General features: G+C 31.3%; 1 protein-coding gene across 1 annotated transcript; it reads left to right on the forward strand.

The window, feature by feature from the left end:
- Positions 1-1,137: 1,137 nt before the first annotated feature.
- On the forward strand, positions 1,138-5,859 carry LOC114712728 (uncharacterized). The gene is made up of 6 exons (XM_028897275.1): positions 1,138-2,790; positions 2,875-3,408; positions 4,487-4,748; positions 4,833-4,999; positions 5,075-5,143; positions 5,230-5,859. The coding sequence occupies exons 1-6, from the start codon at positions 1,138-1,140 to the stop codon at positions 5,857-5,859; spliced, it is 3,315 nt and encodes a 1,104-aa protein (XP_028753108.1).
- Positions 5,860-19,719: the final 13,860 nt, after the last annotated feature.

Consider the following 19,719-nt stretch of genomic DNA (forward strand, 5'->3'; position numbering starts at 1 on the left):
AAACAAGACCAAAGAAATGGTTTGGTTTCTGTAATGATTGGTTTTCGCAATATTCACTGGCGAAGAAATTAGAGCGCATCATGCAAGAGATTCCAACAATAATGGAGAAAGCTGAGAACTTCTCACAAGTTGCACGTGCAGCTGGACCTCCAGGCATGGAGTTCTATTCACAAGAGTTTATGCATTTTAAGAGTAGAAACTTAGTTTATGAACAACTTAGGGAGGAGCTGAAAAATGACAATATACATAGGATTGGATTGCAAGCAATGGGAGGATCAGGGAAAACCACAATGACAAAAGCAATTGGTAAGGAACTTGAAAATTCAAAGGCATTTGATAAAGTTGTCTTCATTGAAGTGCCTAATCCTGTTGACGAAAAGAAGATTCAAGATGAAATTGCAAAAAAATTGGAGTTGAAGTTGGAGGATGGCAAGGATTTAACACACGCAGAACAAATATGGATCAGAATCACTAATGCTGGAAGTGTACTCATAATACTTGATGATGTCTGGGAAGAGCTCAAACTTGAGAACATGGGGATTCACCATGGCATCCATAGCCAGGGCCGGTGTTGTGTCTTGCTAACCACACGTTATGAGACAATTTGTAGAAGAATGAGCTGCCAAAAGACTGTTAAACTAGGGCTCTTACCTGAGGAAGACGCAGTGAATCTTTTCCTACATCATGCCACTGAAAATGGGAAGGATTGTCCTAATAAATTGAAGTTGCTAGCATCAAAAGTTGTGATTGAGTGTGGAAACTTACCAGTTGTAATTGTAGCAGTTGCACGAACCTTTAGAAATTGGGATCCAAATGAATGGGAGGATGCTTTTGCAGTAATAGAAAAAGATTCATCCTTAAGGCATGGGAACATGATGAAGAAGTGAAAAAGTTTTACAATTCTCTGAAAATAAGCTTCAAGTGTCTAGATAGAGGAGCGCAAGATCTCATCCTGCTATGTTCTATATTCCCAAGAGCTTATGAAATACCAGTAGAGGTTTTAAGCAGAATTGCTATAGGTTCAGGGCTTAGTGAAAATGTTGGCAGCTATATAGAGCAAGAAGTGAAGTTCTTTCAATCAAAACCACACTCGTACGTTCTGCTTTATTGCTCACTACTAGAGAAGGATTTGTAAAGATGCATGATGTGATTCGTGATATAGCCCATCAAATAGGAGATGAAAAGATTCAAGTAATCATGGATTCTAAAAGTAAATTGAAGGAGAATGTAAAATATTCATCCTGGATGATAGATGACTTTTCCAACTCTTTTGAGGGCATTAATCTTGAGGTTCTTTTAGTATGGGTAAATAATGCAAGTCATTCTTTGGGAGTTCCTGAGGCATTCTTTGGAGGTATGAAGGGACTTAGAGTTTTGCTTTTGTGTTCTAAGGTTAAGTTTCGGAGAACATTGGCCTTGTCACTACCAAAATCAATTCATTCACTTGAAAATATCCAAACACTGTCCCTAACAAATTGGGAGTTGGGTGATATATCTATTTTGCAAAACCTCAAAAAACTCCAAACTCTTGAATTGACAAATTGTTCAATTAGTGAATTGCCAAATGAAGTTAGCCAACAGGAGAAACTGAGGTTGCTAGGCTTGGTAGATTGTTCAATCGAAAAGAATAACCCGTTTGAAGTGATTGGGAGATGCTCGAAACTTGAAGTATTGTATTATATTTCAAATCATGACACTCTTAAAATTAATCCAAAGCCTTCTAAAATTATAGATCTTGATCAAGAATTTAGAATATATCATGTAGAAGGCAACTACTCTTACCAGCGTTCTTTTCAATTGGATGCTTCAACAAAAAGATATTTCAATTCAACCAAGTTAAAAGGGATCTTGTCTGAAAGCACAATCAAATCCCTGGCAGCAAGAGCAGAGATTCTTGAGTTAACAGAATGTAATGATACAAGATGGACAAACCTTATTCCTGACATAGTTGATCCTCAAGAAGATGAAGGCATGAATGGCTTAATTAGGCTTTCTTTGAAATCTTGGCCTGCAATACAATGCCTCATCAATACAAGTGGAATTCAATCTCATGCAACCATCTTCTCAAACTTAGTTGAGCTACGACTTTCTAACATGTGTGTGAGGGAATTATGTCATGGTGATTTTCCTAATGACTTTCTCAAGCAACTAGAGAAGCTATACATAAGTGGTTGTGCTGAAATAGACGGCACACTATTGAAGGGCAAGCTAGAGCTAAGTAGTTTGAAGTCTATAGAGTTAAATGGTTGTTCGATGACATATCTTTTCTGTCTATCCACAGCTCAAAGTCTAAAGCAACTAGAAAATTTGGACATAAGTGGATGCTCAAAGATGAAATGCCTAATAAGTGATGATAAGAGATCTGCAGAGCAAAAAGTGGACGATCATCATGATTGTAATCAAAAGACCCATCACTCAATGTTCCCGAAATTGAGGTCTCTGAACATTGAAGAATGTCATGAATTGGAATTTATATTGCCAATTTTTCCTTGCAAAGAGCTAGAAAGTGTGAAAATCCGTGGTTGTAATAAGCTAGAATTCATATTTCGGCAATGTTTAGAGGAGGGAGGTATGCGTCAAATGGAAAAGGAAACCATACTCCCCTCACTACAAGAAATAGAAATTGCAAACGTACCCAAATTCATCAACATATATCCAGAATATTATCTCCCACAGTCTTCTCAAGTGCAGAAATCATGGGGCCCTCTGTGTCGTTTATCTTCAAAAGCAAGTGCCTTTAGCATCAATGAACTATCTTTTTCCAGGGCCAATCAATTGAACCTTACTCAGGTACTTTGTCTCACTTTTTTTGGTTACTATGATTGTGATTTTGTAATGTAATAACATATTGACAAATATTTTAATGTAACATAGGCATTAAAGGAGAAACATCTCGGTAAAGCTAGTGGACTTTTTACACCTTCATTATGTCCATACAAGAATTTAAGAAAGATGAGTGTAGAGGGATTTTCTGAGTTGAAGTCACTTCTTACCCTGTCGATTGCCTCATCATTGAAATTGTTAGAAGAATTAACAATCAGTAAATGTGGTGAACTGGAGCACATAGTCACAGATGAGGGGCATGCTTACAGTCATATGAATGATTGTTGTATCTTTTCCAACTTAAAGCAAGTTGAAGTCTTCAATGCTGAAAAGTTGAAATATGTGTTTGGAAAATGTCATTCCAATCAAAGGCATAATGTTCATATTGAACTTAATCTCCTAGATCTCAAAAGACTAAGCCTTCATGATGTGCCAAATATGGTGAGTATTTGCACCAAAAAGTATTCTGTGAAGGCATTATCTCTACAAGATATAAGTTTGAAAAACTGCCCACAACTTCCCATAAATAATGTTATAGATTTATCCATTGATGTGCAAAAAAGAGATCACCTCTCAAAGGAAAAGGTAAACCTCTTTCCTACTATTTTTTTTTAGTTTGTGAATATTTAAGTAGAGAAAATTTATTCTTTTGTGTGAAGATTTCTACTTGTGGTAGCTTTTTGTGTGTGTATAGACACATATATTATTGATTTTGATGGCTTGTTCAAAAATATGCCTTATGTTAGTAGTAGGTTACTTTTTCACCTCTGACTTCCACTTTAAAACATTTATATTGTTCAATTTTTCCTTGTTATTTTACTTTTTCATTTACAGAAGTATTTAGAATGTTGAAATTTACATTCTTTATAATTTTTATTATAAAAGTTGATGTCGTATAGATTAAAATATATAATTTTGGCTTCTAGGTAATTGTTTAAAGAAAAAATCACAAATAAAGATTTTGAAAAATATAAAATTGCAATTTGGATTTTTGAATTCAAAAAGTTATTGCTAGGGACCTCATCTTAAATTTGAATTATGAAATATTGAGTATAAGACCAAGTTGCCTTCCTATTGAAAATAACAAGTGAACTATTGGGAATAACAAGCATAGCATTTAAAATTACAAGTGAAGTATTTCAAATAATAAATTTGTACTACGAAAAAATAAGTACAATTTTAGAAATTACAAGTTAAGTATTTCAAGTAACAATTTAAGTATTCCAAGTAATAGGAGGGCAATTTGGTTTTTTATACAATATTTGCTAATTTATATTTAAGAGTCAGTTCTTGACAACAATTTTAGGATTTGAAGAATCCAAATTGCAATTTTATATTTTCTATGGCCATTATTTGCAATTTTTCCTTGTTTAAATAGAAAATAATAGAAAAGCAAAAGATAGAAATTTCAGTTTGAGCTCAATTTATATCAAAAGCGAGCATTTCTTTTGTTTACAATATGAGAAAAATTAGGGGAGAAATTCAAAATATTTATATATTATAAGTTGTTAGAAAAGCTGAATAAAATTTCTCTTGAATTCTTCTTGGTTTCACAAGTTCTGTAAAGAACCAGAAAAAGTATTTTCTATTTTTTTTAAATATAACAACATACTAAAATGTTCTTTATTAGTTTATTGAAGAAGAATTCATATGTATTTACCAGGAAAAAGGAAAAAATGAATTAACATGTTTGTATTTAACCAAGGCATCCAAATCGAAGCACGTGCCAAGTACAGCTTATGGATATTTTCCACTACCATTATCTCAATCCAATTTGAGAGGGATTGAGATAACTGGATTTTCCAAGTTAACATCACTCTTTACCATATCCATTGCCTCATCACTGAAGTTCTTGGAAACATTGTATGTCAAGGAGTGTGATGCACTGGAACATATTATAACAGACGAGGGGCCTAATGGTCAAGGTCATATGAATGTGCACTCTATCTTTCCTAACTTACAACAAGTCTATATTTGGAGCTGTAACAATTTGGAATTTTTATTCCCAGCTTTTTATTCAAAAGACTTTAAGGAGTTGGGATATGTGAGCATCGGGAAGGCAGAAAAGATGAAATATGTATTTCGAGAATGTCATGCTGATCAGAATCATAATGTTCAGAGTAAACTTAATCTCCCAGCCTTGAAAACAATATACCTTGTAGATTTACCAAATATGGTTAGTATTTCCACAGAAAATTATTACGTGGAGGTATTAAATCTAGAATATATTAGTATTGAAGGATGTCTACAGCTTCCTCAAACTTTTATAGATTTCTTGGTTGGTGGACACAAAAGACAAGAAGATCTCTCAAGCAGAAAGGTAAACCTCTCTGCCGTTTGCTAGCTTATAATCAATCACCTAAAGAGACTCTTTAAGACTAACATATCTCAATTGTATGCTTACAGGCATTATCTTTCAAGGAGAAAGGTAAGGCACTTTCGAACTTGCAAGAGTTGGCTGATTTAAGGGATATATATGTGGGACCTAAAATCTCTTTGAGCTTTCAAAACCTTTCTGTTCTAGAATTTGAAAAATGCAAACAGTTGAAGTTCATACTGTCTGCTTGTACCACGAGAAGCATACCAGAATTGAGAAGGCTATTCATATCAGACTGTGAAGAGTTGGTGAGCATAATTGAGGATGATGAAGAGAATCAACAAAATCCTTTGGATCTGCATCAACCATGTTTCCCAAAGCTATGCCATATTCGAGTAAAGCACTGCAAGAAGTTGAAATGCTTATTCTCTGTCTCTACATGTGCTAAACTTCCATGTCTCTTGACGTTGGAGATAGAAGATGCTCCTGAGCTTGCTCAAGTATTTGAATGGAAGCAGGGCGCGCCGCAAGAGTTGGTCATCAAGGATGTGCTTCCAAATTTACTTGCAATAAGACTGGTAAAACTACCAAGTCTTCACACTATCTATCATGGAATTGATTTCCACACTGTGAAAATCCGTATTGTGCAAGATTGTAACAATATCCCTTCACCTAATGTCAGCTCCTCTGAGAGTAAGTATTCACATATACGTAGTTAATCGAAATCATTAACTGCTACATATGATTTCTTCTCATAGTAATGATAACGAAATTGTGGTTTTGGTTGTGCAGTATTTGATTATCTCGATTATTCTTTTCCACAAGAAAAGACCTTCAACTACACATACGGTATTATTCAGGAATGGGCTTGCGAGGTTAGTGCCAGACTTCTATTAATTTTGGTAGAAATTCAATACTTCCCCCACTTTTCTTATTTTGTGGGCGAAGATTACTATTTTTATGTTAATATATATATATATATATATATATATATTCTATTATTGTTCAGATTGAAGAAGAGGAACCACAATATGTTGGAAATGACTCAGCAATGCCCCAACAGAGCAGTGGTTCTCCAAATTTTGAAAATGTACGTGTTTATACTTCCCTATGACTAAGCATACTTAAGAAACTAACTAATGAATTCTCTCTTACCTCATTGTCTTATCCATTTATTCCAAATAAATCAAGATATTTTTTTTATGTTGTGTGTTTAGATTTAATATATTACAGTTATTAATAACATCAAAGCTCAGTTTACCTTCTTTTTATTATACCATTTTTTTTAATGTTTAGAGTAATGAGTTATCAAAGGAGATTGCTAAAAAAGGCACCGCAAATTCGTCAAATTTTATAGAGGTATGTACATTATGCTTTTCTATGACAATAGTGACCCAGACCAACAAACAATTTCTCTTTTTATTAATGTATATATATTGTATGCTTCTTAATTATTTTAACCATTTTAGAAACTGACATATTCATAATTTATGGGCTATGTAGAGTGCCAACGTATCAGGAAATGAAATTGTTGAAGAAAAGCTCTCTACAACTCTATCATCTAACTCAGTTGTGGTAGGGTTATTCTCAATTAATACTTTCACCGTTTTATATATATACACACACTCAGTCTTTTTTCCCAGTTATATATGCAGCAATGTAGAAATGGAAATGTCTTATAATAGTAATAATTTGTAGTATTTTTATTGAGCTTTTTCCTCAATTAATAAAAGACTTTCTTCTCGATTAATTGAACTTCTTTAGCAACTTATTCATATTTTATGAACTATACAGAATACTAAGGTATCAACAGATGAAATTGTTGAAGAACAAATTCCTACTTCAGATACAGCAGCAATTCCACCATCAAAGTCTGATAGGGTAAGAGTCTTTCCTCAACAAATGCTTTTGTACTTGTACATTTATCAAAGTTGACGCTATGGGTAATCTAATTAAAACAAATTTAAGAAACAAACGAAGTATTCAAGAAGGTACCAAAATAAGAGGAAGCTAGAAAAGCATATTAAATCATGAATTCAAAATTAAGTAATACATCACAAATAGCATCTGCTATTCCTTTATAAAATAAATAGTAAGAATATAGTCCTTCCTGATGTGGGTTGAGTTAGCTCCTAAACGACATAACCTTGTGATAGTTTTTACATTTTCATGTTCATTCAGGATAATTTGGTTTACAATGTAAGTTCATCAACTCATTCTGAGCTAACAATCTCAAATCTAGGCACAGCAGTTTTTATAAAGGTAGGTTTGTTTCATTAGCTTTTTGCTTTAAAAATATCACTTGTTGCTTGATTATTCCTTTACTTAGGAGTTATGTGAAAAGGAACCAATGTGTGATCAACAAGCACTTGGAGAAAGTAGAAGCTCCAATGAAGCTCCTCAAAGAGTTGAAGAACCTACTAATGAATGCCCTTCCAAAGAAACATCAAATAGAATGGCAATGATGATTCCAGAAAATTCTATTACTGGAATGAACCCTCCACCGGTAAATACTTGGTTTTCAATATATTTGCATTATTGATACATTATTTATTTTCATTCAGATTAACCTTTCTATAATCTCTAATCTCTTTGATCTCTTCAATATGTTCTCCAAAAAAAGCCTCAAGAAAAAACTTCAGCTCCTCACGTGGAAATGGAATCAGGCAGCTCTACTATTACTGATCAATCTGCACAAGTAAGCCTTCATGTTACTGCATCAATTTCGGGATGGAATTTATTCTTTAAAGCTGGTATATACTAATGCTAGAATAGAACAATTTGATAATCAACTGGTAGTTCCCTTTTTAATGAAGCAAATGGTCCCGTATTTTAGAGACACTATACATTAACTTCATTACAGTTTAATTAATACATAAATAAAACACACCATTACAATTTAATACATAAATAAACTAACTTGTATGAACTATTATTTTCAGTATGCACCTAATTAAGAAGGTCAACAATTATTAACTGTGCTTCTATTGTTTAGACATAAATGTGTTGTGGGCCATTTTATTTTATTATATTCTATTCTATAGGTTACAATAATGGTTGCTTCATTTGATTTACTTCAACAGGATAAAATCATGGATCAAACAGGGACCTCCATTAAGAATCAAATTAAGTTTGACCAGGGAAACCGTCGTCAATTTGCAGAAGATGATCTAATGAGATTATTCCAAATAATGGAGGAAGGTGCTGAAATGGAAGTTGACATGCCTTATGGATCCAAAATTGCAGCATTTGAAGATGATAACGAGCTGAGTAAAGCTCTCACTGACTTGGGAACCTCATTGAAGATGAGTCTAAGTGAAATAGCTTGCTCTGAAGAAGGCAAACTTCGGCTTGAGAATGCTCTTAACATCTTGTCCTTCATTGTTTTGAAGATGGAGCTCCCTTTCATGGCCTTCAAGCTACAATTCATTCTCTGCAACAAGAAATCCAAACTGTTCTATCTTCCTCCAAGAAAGCCTATGCCACTATTGACACATTCAACAAGCTTGAAGAAAAAGAGAAGCTTGCCATTGAAGAACGTTCAAAGAGAAAGGAAGCAGCAATTGCTCTTCTGTCTGAAATTCACAATAAAGAGAGTTATTTGGCTGAGGCTCGGCTAAAGGAAGCAGAGTTGAAGAAGACAATCTCAAAGTTTCAGGCTAAACTGTATAGCAAGGAAAAAGAAATTCAAGAGTGTGAGATGGAACTGTTATCTCTGAAAGAACAGAAGAAAAAGAGTGTTTCTGACACAATGGGATTCATAAAGGAGTTTGAGGAAGTGAAGAAAGAAAAGTCTCACATGGTGGAAGAAAATATAAAAGCAAAGCAACAGCTACAAAATATGGATGTCAAGTGGTCTTCCTGTCTATCCAATTTGAAGAAAACCACACTGTTGCTAGGAGTTCATCTTCAACAGAAGCTTTGACTGTTGGAGACTGATATTTATATTTCCTAAAAACAGTATTAAAAAAATCGACAATGTTGTATGTTTATTAGTTGGGTTGTCACCCATATGTGCTTCTGAGTCCATGCAAAACCATCCCATCCTTTTATGCTACTTGATTGTATATTATTGAAAAATTGCAAGTTAGTAAACTGTTATCACTTGCTTGAAATTATAAGCATGCTTAAAGATTTCTGAAGAGTTACTTTGATGGGACTGTACTTAGTTTGAGAAAAGCAGTATATTACTGCAATATTGATAGGCACGCTCTAGAGGGATTGTTGGGCCTCTAACTGAATGAGTACTGTTTGAGCTTCATGGCCTTCATATTGAACGCCTCATGGTATGCTATCAAATATTTTAGGATCCCTTGTTAAATTTGGATTGCTTCTTTTTTAATGTAGCATAATTAAAATGATTTAACTTTTTGTTTGTGAAAAATCCCACTTATTTAAAGTATGATTGTGTTGTTATGTTTTGATCAAGAATCTTAATAGAGAGAAGAAAGTAAAACAAATAAAGCAATTGAATATTAAAAATGAGGTTGGCTAAAAATGTTGTACGATTCTCCAATGAAGTTGAATTTTTGGCCCAAAAAACAAAAAGAGGAAGTTAACTTGATTTTTTTGTTTTTTATTAAATTGAAATCCTCTATTTTCAGGCGAATGCAGCATGGAAGTCTGATCTTACGAATCTCTATGCTTTTATCAAATAAGATAACTTATGAGAATAGTTAATGAAGGAGTAATATTCAAAAGCTGATATACAGCAATTCGTGTATGAAAACATATATAGAGTCCTCTCCAATTTAGAGCAGAATTACAACTGGAAATCTGAGAAATAACAGAGTTCATAGGGAAAGATTTAAAAAAACGTTATAAACAACATGTTTTTAGAGGAATACCGTAACACTAATTGGAATAATTAAGTATGCTACTCCTTAACAAAGGAAGTGGCTCCATAAAACGTGAACTGAATATATACTTTAATTGAAGAAATTTTCTTGCTAGAAGAACTTGAGGAAGGTTTCAGAATGATAAAATGAAGTCAAATTTTTGAGTGGTGATTGATCAGTTCCTCTACTTTATTGTCAATGGTTTGTCGCATGCGGAAAAGAACCCCAAAGAAAGAACAAAGAACTCAGCAGTGCCTAACAATTTCTATCCAATGAATTGTCAAATTGACAAACGTTTTGTGGAATGGTAACATTGTGCCACCTTTAATTTTGATATACCTAATTCATCTTGAAAATAAGTTTAAATACATAATTACTTGGATTAAGATTCAATTTTGTCTTAAAAGTTGCGTAGGAATTATTGGTATCTGGAAATTTTTTTTTATCAATACCGGTCAAAAAATATTTTTATTCATTTATTTTTTTGAATTATTAAATATTTTTAATAATATCATTAGTATAAGGTTAAAAAGCTTTTTTTATTTAATAATATTATATTCTTTTATTCAGGGTGAAATGCTAAAATTGCACAATTTTTCAATCCATTTTTATCAAATCAATCATAAAATTTTTCATGAATTTATTTTTCATTTTAGTACTTATCAAACAGACCTTTAACTAGAAATTTTCCATTTCCTTTCTTTTTATTCTTGTCCATTTCAACCGATTCTTCCTATCAATCAAACGAAGCCTTAAAAAAGTGCTTGTCAACATATTTGGTCTGGTCTTGTTAGATTGAATAAGTATTTATTTGGCAAACTCCCATAATCAGTTAAAAAAAAAAAACTTCAAGGACTCCTCATATACTTACACAATTGTATATGTGAGATGCAGATAAGTGATACTTTCATATTGGCGTAGATCTTGAAGAACATGGGATCTACGGCTTCACATGAGCTCAGAGCTCTAACATCTTGTTCCATCTTGTTCATGCTTTCGTTTTCTTTTCATGGCCTTCTTTTGCAAAGCCCCATCAGAAAGTGCTTAAAAAAAGCAAAGTCAGTCTTGAATAGTGCTCACATCCACCCACTTCCACACAAATGATAAGTATTTTGAACAGATAGCCTCTCTCTGTTCACCAAATCACCACTGTTCTGCAGTTTCGATTCCTTTCACCAATTGTCCAATTTGTGTGTTCGTTCCATTTGTGTGTAAGAAAAACAAGAAAAAAAAATTCTGTGTTCAACCTGAATTATATTCCTGTATTGATTTTTCTCTCCAGTTACTGTTGTTTCTGTTGTTCTTCTGCCGTTTTTCCATCCATCAATCGTACGTTGCCTTTTTTCTTTTTCTTCATTTAGTGTTAAAAGAAATCGTCTGCTCTTCTTTTAAGTTCTTCTTTTTAGGTCCTTTCTTCCTCTTCTTTTTTCTAAAATCAAAAAAGAAAAAAAAAAAAATTGTGTGCTCTTCATTTCAGTTCTTTTTCTTTGTTTCTTTAAAAAGGAAAGGAAAAAAAAATTGTCTGTTCTACTTAAATTATATTCCTTTTTCGATTTTTCTCTCCAGTACAGTTTCTGGCTCTCTTCTTCTGGCCTGGTTTGGGGGGAAAAAACTGCTGTCGTTGCTGTTTTTCTTTATCTCCATCAAAATTAAAGCATGGCGCAAGCGGAGAGGCGGTGAAATCAGAGGATAAGAGGTAAGTATTTGTACTCTGCATTTTGAACGTTGGAGTTTATAATTATATCAGAGGATAAGTGGCAGCATGCTTGGATTTTTTTTTAATTTTTATTTTATTACTTTTAAATAATTTTAACTATTTTGTTACAACATGTAATTTGGTTAAAAAAATCTTATAAAAAATATTGAAGGAAACCAAAGACTGATTAAAAGGATTTTATATGTAATTAGCATTCGTATTAAGCAATAAACCTATATGCAAGTAGGCATCTATTATATACAAGTGAACATCTGTTACATGAAATGAGTCATATGCAAATGAGTATATGTCATATAAATTTAGTCATATATGTAAGTAATCGTCCGTTATATCTAAATGAGAATCCATAACATATCAGTAAAATCCGTCATATGCAATTAATATCCGTCACGGTAATATGATTTTTTTCCCTGAGGGACCTATATCTTTAGATTTATTGCAGGTCTTATTCCCAAATTAATTTGTAAAATAGGGAGTTTTAACCAATTTTTTTAAAATTTTAATAGTAAAACAGGTAAATTTGTTTTCCACGTAAAAAATACATTTAATAGTGAAACTTTTAAATTCGGGTTCGCCTGACTAAGTTGTCTGTTGCTTTGTCTGATTAAAAAAGAACATGATTTACAAAGTTTCCGGGAATTTACTACCTAAAGTTAACAAATTTAACCGTGACAGGATGAGCAATCAATCATCATAATTTGCTCTTTGTCCATCATTCTGATTTTGTTATTGTCCATGGTTCCGATTTATATATGGACAGTAAATTTTCTTGGTGTTGTACTATTACACAGTCTTTTTTTTTTTTTTGGTTACATATAATCTGAAGAGACAAGCAGTACGTTGACAAAAAAAAAAAAAAAAACAAAGAGAACAAGTACTAATGACTCTAAGTTTAATTACTTGAATGAAAATATAAACGAGATCAAACTCACGTAAAACTTCTCACTTGCATATAAGACTTTATATGCCATTAAGTTTTAAGATTACTGGCTCATCTTAGTCTCTTCGTGTCTTTTTAAATGAGAAATAGGTCTCCTAAAATTTGTGAAATCCACATGATTAGTTGCAATTATTGAATAATTTTAAGAGAAGAGTTATGTACTTAATCTTATATACTTATCTCCAATCAAATTAGTACAATTCGATTTTTAAAATTTTCAAAACTTTAAGATATTATTAACGTGAGTTAGTTGAGGGTTCAAGGATAAAATAATACACGTCTTCATTTAATTGGAAACAAGTATATTAAGTATATAAGTTTTCCAATTTCTTTAATTTATATTGTAAATTAGGAAGATGAGTTGCAAATTACTAGAAATTCATTTTCATATATGCGGGACGAAATTGTGTTATAAATAACATAAAGTGGGTTAGAAATTATGTATCGAAAAACTGTTATATACGATGTAAAGTGAACTACTTATAAATTAATTAATTTTGTATAATGACATGTTGAAAAAAATTCGTAAATAATGATCAATTGAATTGTGAATATAAATATAAAATATAAATAATAAATTATCCTAAACCAAAAAGAAAGCATAGAATTATTTGCTAAGAAAGGACATCTTGGCTCTGGTATATTTTTTTCACATTGATTATATACTAAGGTTCGACCTGTCAAAATAAGCCAAGCCCACTATGTTGGCTTTTTAAACCCGTTTAAATAAAGAGTTAGGCTTGTGTTCTAAGGAGTTTAAAAGAAAACTAAGTTTAAACATGTTAACTTTTTAGGACTCAAAAATAAAAAAACTAGCCTGTTAGGGTGAGGGCTATCCCATTTAAGCCCACCTATCTTTTAAATACTAAAATATAATAAATTATTAAAGTAACCTATCATTATTATCATTAATCACTATTTTGTTTTTGTGTGAGTGATGCTAGGCAATCCTCTTAATGGGGAAAAAAAAAACTTAGGTATGTAACTGGTGGCATGTTTTTACTTTAATGATGGGGATAAACAAAAACCTCGATATTTTTGCTATTAAAAAAGCTTATTTGTTGTGAATAACAAGTAAGTATTGTTGATTCTAATGATAACGATGAGATGAAGATAATAATCACATGTAGACGTTTTTAATTTTTATCTTTTTAACGTCCACTTTATTTACTTTTTTCAAGTATTCACAATAGTTTATTAGTATTTGAGGTTCTTTTCATACACCATTGTGGTTAAGATTTAGTTTGTATTAGTTTTGAAAGTTTGAACTATAATATGATACTTTATTTAATTCTAAGAGATTTGTTGTTTATTTTTTTATATTCCAAAATAGTTTTAAAAAAAAGTCGAAATTTAACAAAATGTCCGCATGTATGAAGACTGAGCTTTAATAATAAAATAATTTTATGATAGGCCGATTCTTAAAAAACCCATTTTTTTTAGATCATAACCTATTAAGGATTAGCTTTTTAAGGTCGGGACCTCTTATTAATAGCTCTAACTGAAGTCTTTTTCTATCATCCTTTTGTTCATTAAAAAACAGTTTAAAAAAAGTCTTATAATACTTCAATGAGTTTCTACCTTTAATCTCATATAATAATAAAAATTAAAGTTTGAACATGATTATATCCAATTTTTGTATTATTAACATGATTATTTTCAGAGAAAAAATTGAAGGAAAGTACCTTCATTAAAAAATTTACTAGTAAAAAGGAGTTGATAAATTTTTACGCATATAAAGTATTGAGACTCCACAACATACAGAATACTAATATTTTAATTTAAAATCGCTTCACCAATAAAATTTCAATAAGCAAATTTTCTCAAATTTCCTTATTTTTATTCTAAATACTTACGTGATTACAATTTAGATCATTTCCTTAATTTTTCTCAACATTTAAATCAATGTTGTTTTTATATTTAGGGTCAAAGCAGGAAGCCAAGAAGCAAGAAGGAGGGTACCCGTCAGAGAGTCTGAAATAATTGGACAAGAGGTATGTATAGAATTTCATAATATCAATATTGTAAGCTCTCAAATCAATGTCTTTCGCAAAAACGAAAAAAAAAAAAAACTAGCAATAGAATTTCGCTAATTCTGTGATTAAAATTAATAATGCCATTACTCTGTTGCAAATAATCTGTTCACAATCCATCACTAATTTCATCGCAAAATATATAACAACCAAAATTAGCAATGAAAAATACTCATTACTGATTTAAAGAATAACTAATTCATCCTTATTTTGCGACTGATTTATTGAAGGAACATCATGAAATATGTTGTCACTAATCTATGGTTCATGTGTGATGAAATCTCCTCCCTCCATCTTACCCCTCCCTCCCCTCTTTCTATTAATGGTGACATCTAGATGAAGATGATCAGAGATACAATTTAAAAAAAAAAAAAAAACCTGTTTGTGATGACCAAGGAAAATTACTGCTAAAATATACTAAGTAAAAATTACATAAACTTCTTAATGGCCAAAAAAAAATTACATAGACCTTCCTTTTATTTTGAAATATAAACACTTCTTGAAATTAAATTGTATATTACACAAATATCTGTTATATATTTGAGATTCTATTTTCATCTAATTAAATATTAGTTAATCGTTGACTTTGACTCTTAAATTTTTCTGTTTTGACCAAAATACCGCTCCTCCCTAACATATATACAAATTATTTAAACATTTATGCATAATTTAATACATATTTTTAGATTTCTAATATGTTATAATACTAGTTTTGCTTATATTATAAAATTTTATGATTTTAATTTTTCATCACATTTATTAAAATCTGGTTATTGAGGTTTCTTTTAAGGGAGAATCTCATTTAAATCCAGTTAAAATACTAAAATTTAAAATTAGGCCTGGTCTAATTAGAGATTTATGAATGTTATTAAAAGACTAAAATGCCCTCTGTAATTAAAATATGGCCTGATACTTATATATTTTTCTCCCTTATGAATTTTTTTCTTAAAATATGAAAATAATAAATTATAACACTGTCCTCAATCCAAAATCTGTAAAAAGTTTGTTGTTTGAATAAGTTTTTTACTCTTAAAATATACATGTGTTCTATTAAAACAATATACAAGTTTAATAAAAAAAATTGTATGTGTGTGCATAAAATATATGAAGTATGGATCAATATTAAAACCAAGCAGAAATTAAACCCATAAAAAAATTAAAATCTATCAGTTACCTGTACTCTTACATTGATAATGGTAATAATTATTAATGCGAATCAAGAACTGTATTGTAATTTTCTGCCATCTACTAAAGATTTACTATTTTTAAATTTCAGGAAAATCTGGCAAAAAAAATTTGAGGAAAAGAATTTGTGAGAAAGAAAAATATAAAGTTAAAAATTCATATTATAATTATAGAGGGTATTCTAGACATTTTAACAATATTTATAAATTCTTAATTAAGAGGCCTGATTAGATATTTGTTCAAACTGTACGCCTAATTTTAAATTTTAGTATTTTAATTAAATTTAAATGGGATTCTCCCTTCTTTTAAAGTGGATAAAAAATATTTTAAAAATAATTTTTATCATATAGCATAAACGATGTAACTTTGGGTGATTATATAAATTATTTAAATTTATAATTTGAAATTTTTAAACAAAATTTTAGTCACATACATTCATATTTATCTAAGAATTAATTAAATTTTCAATTAAATTCTCTTATGTATACCTTAACTAAATTACTTAGATATTTGCAAAAGGAAAAGATAAAACTAAGGAAAATGAAAAAAATCTCTTAATTATTTTCTAGATTAGTAACTTATTATGATAAGGGTAAATTAGTGAATTAAAATATTTAATATAAATCTTAATTGAAAAGGTATCTTTTAAAAATATTTTTAATGAAGTTAATGGTTTGGAATTTAAGTATACGTTATTAAAGTGGATAAAAGATCCATATAATTAAGATAAAATGCGATAAACGTTAAGTTATTTTACTCTGTAAAATTTAAAGTCGCTGTGGAAATCAAACTATTTGTAATGACATTGTTATGGCTTATGGCGAAACCAACGAGATTTATGGTTTTGATATTATGCTAACTTAAAAAACTTTTTAAATTAAGATAGGAAGTGTTTATATTATTATATATTTCAATTTAGGCCTACAAAACTCACAAAAGAAACACGTGTCTATATTCTTTTTTAAAAAAAAATTCCTAACATTTTTGTTTAAACTTATATTTTTATTTTTTTTTTTCAAGTTGACTTTAGATTTTACCCAATTTTTCTTTTTACCTTCGCTCCTACTCCTTACTCAATATTTTGATTTTTTTCATACTACATGCGATCCTTAATATAAGAACGAGTTTGATATTCAGTTTGGTCCCAAATGTAAGACTTTAATCCACTTTATCTCCCATATCTATCTATTTTTTTTAAAGTACTCATTCTAGTAGTTGTAAATGTTAAAAGTTTTATTAAATGGTAGTTATAGCTAATACACATGATTAATACGGGTATTTTAAGAAAAATAACAACTATTTATTATAAATAATTAACTTAACAAAATTTTTTAGTCACCTCAAATTAGTCAATTACGTCTTATATTAAGACCCATAGGTAGTATATTTTTTCACTTCTTCCTTGTCACATTCTTCACTTGTTGGTTTCTTTTTGATGACTGAATAATGCCTTTTTCGTATCAACCTACCATTGTTGTGGAAAACATTCTAACTTCCCTGTCGATGGACTGTTTCGTCCACAACAAAAAGGTTGCGAAGTATGAATGCTAAGATTTTGATTATATGATTTGTTTTTTATGCCATTCAAATCTCGGATCATAGTAGGTGTGTGCCCTAGGTATCATGATATGATCTTGTTGTTTTTGAAGTTGTAATCTCATTATTTATGATAGATGGCGGATATTGCTGCTAGCAGTGCTGTTGCAACAAAATGTACTGATATATTGGCAGATAAAGTAATGAAGGAACTTCCATATTTGTGCTGTTACAAGAGTTATGCAGGTGACTTTAAAGAGAAAAAAGAATTGTCAGTTGCAGTGGAGAGTGTGGACATGAAGATAAAGGAAGCCAAAAGAAGAAATGAGACTGAAATTGAGCCTTTAGTTAAGCACTGGTTCAAAAAGCCAACACCTTATTCAGCAAGAGACAAGACCAAAGAAATGGTTTGGTTTTTGTACTGATTGGTTTTCACAGTATTCACTGGCAAAGAAATTGGAGCGCATTGTGCAAGAGATTCCCACAATAATAGAGAAAGCTGAGAACTTCTCACAAGTTGCACATGCAGCTGAGCGTCCAGGCATGGAGTTCTATTCACAAGAGTTTATGCATTTTAACAGCAGAACCTCAGTTTTTGACCAACTTAGGGAGGAGGTGAAAGATGACAATATACACAGGATTGGACTGTAAGCAATGGGAGAATTGGGGAAAACCACAATGGCAAAAGCAGTTGGGAAGGAACTTGAAAATTCAAAGGCATTTGATAAAATTATCTTTGTTGAAGTGCCTAACCCTGTTGATGAAAAGAAGATTCAAGATGAAGTTGCAAAGAAATTGGAATTAAAGTCAGAAGAAGACAAGCATTTAACACAAGGAGAACAAATATGGATCAGAATTGCTAATGTTGGAAATGTACTCATAATACTTGATGATGTCTGGGAAGAACTCAAACTCGAGAACATATAGGCATTCACCGTGGCATCCATAGCCAAGGCCGATGCAGTGTTTGGCTGACCACACGTGATGAGACAATTTGTAAAAGCATGGGATGCCAAAAGACCATTAAACTAGAGGCCTTATCTGAGAAAGATGCAGTGAATCTTTTCCTATATCATGATAGTGAAAGTGAGAAAATTGTCCAAATAAATTGAAATTGTTGGCATCAAAATTTGTGAATGAATGTGGAAGATTACCTGTTATAGTTGCAGCAATGGCAAAGACCTTCAAGAACTGGGATTCAAATAAATGGGAGGATGCTTTTACAGCGACAAAAAGAGATTCATCCTTAAGGCATGGGAATAATAATGAAGCGAAAAAGTTTTATAATTCTCTGAAAATGAGCATCAACCATCGAGATACAGGAGCCCAAGATCTCATCTTCATATGTTCAATATTCCCTAGAGCTTATGAAATACCTGCAGAACTTTTAATCAGAATTGCTATAGGTTTGGGGCTTTGTGAAAATGTTGACAGCTACTACGAAGCAAGAAATGAGGTGCTTTTCATAAAAAACACAGTCATATGTTCTGCTTTATTGTTGACTGCTAGACAAGGGTGTGTAAAGATGCACAATGTGATTCACGATGCAGCTAATAGATAGCAGGTGAAAAGACTCAAGTAATCATGGATTCTGAGATAAAATCAAAGGAGGATGTAAAATATTGAGAAAATCGAAGGAAAATGTAAAATATTCATCTTGGAATACAGATGACTTCTCCAATTTTTTTGAGGGCAGCAATCTTGAAGTTCTTTTAGTATGGGTAAATAATACAAGTCGTTCTATGAAAGTTCCTGAGGTATTCTTTGGAGGCATGAAGGGACTTAGTTTTGCTTTTGTGTTCTAAGTTTAAATTTCAGAGAACATTGGCCTTGTCACTACCAAAATCAATTCATTCATTTGAAAATATCCAAACATTGTCCCTAACAAATTGGGAGCTAGGTGATATATCTACTTTGCAAAACTTTAAAAAACTCCACACTACTGAATTGACTAATTGTTCCATTATTGAACTACCAAATGATGTTAGCCAAGTAGAGAAATTCAGGTTGCTGAGCTTGGTTCGTTGTTCAATCAAAAGGAATAATCCATTTGAAGTGATCGGGAGATGCTCAAAACTTGAAGCATTGTATCATGTTTCAAATCATGACACTCTTAACACTAAAATAAAGCCTTCTAAAATTACAGATCTTCATCAAGAATTTGAACTATATCATATAGAAGGCAACTATGCCTAACAACATTCTTTTTAATTGGATGCTTCAACAAAAAAAGTTAAAAGGTATCTTGTTTGAGAGCACAATTAAATCCCTAGCAACAAGAGCAGAGGTTCTTGAGTTAATAGAATGTGATGAAAAAAGATGGACAAATC

Source organism: Neltuma alba, unplaced genomic scaffold, assembly GCF_004799145.2.
Source record: "Neltuma alba isolate B1F8T4 unplaced genomic scaffold, ASM479914v2 tig00011396_pilon, whole genome shotgun sequence".
Taxonomy (NCBI): domain Eukaryota; kingdom Viridiplantae; phylum Streptophyta; class Magnoliopsida; order Fabales; family Fabaceae; genus Neltuma; species Neltuma alba.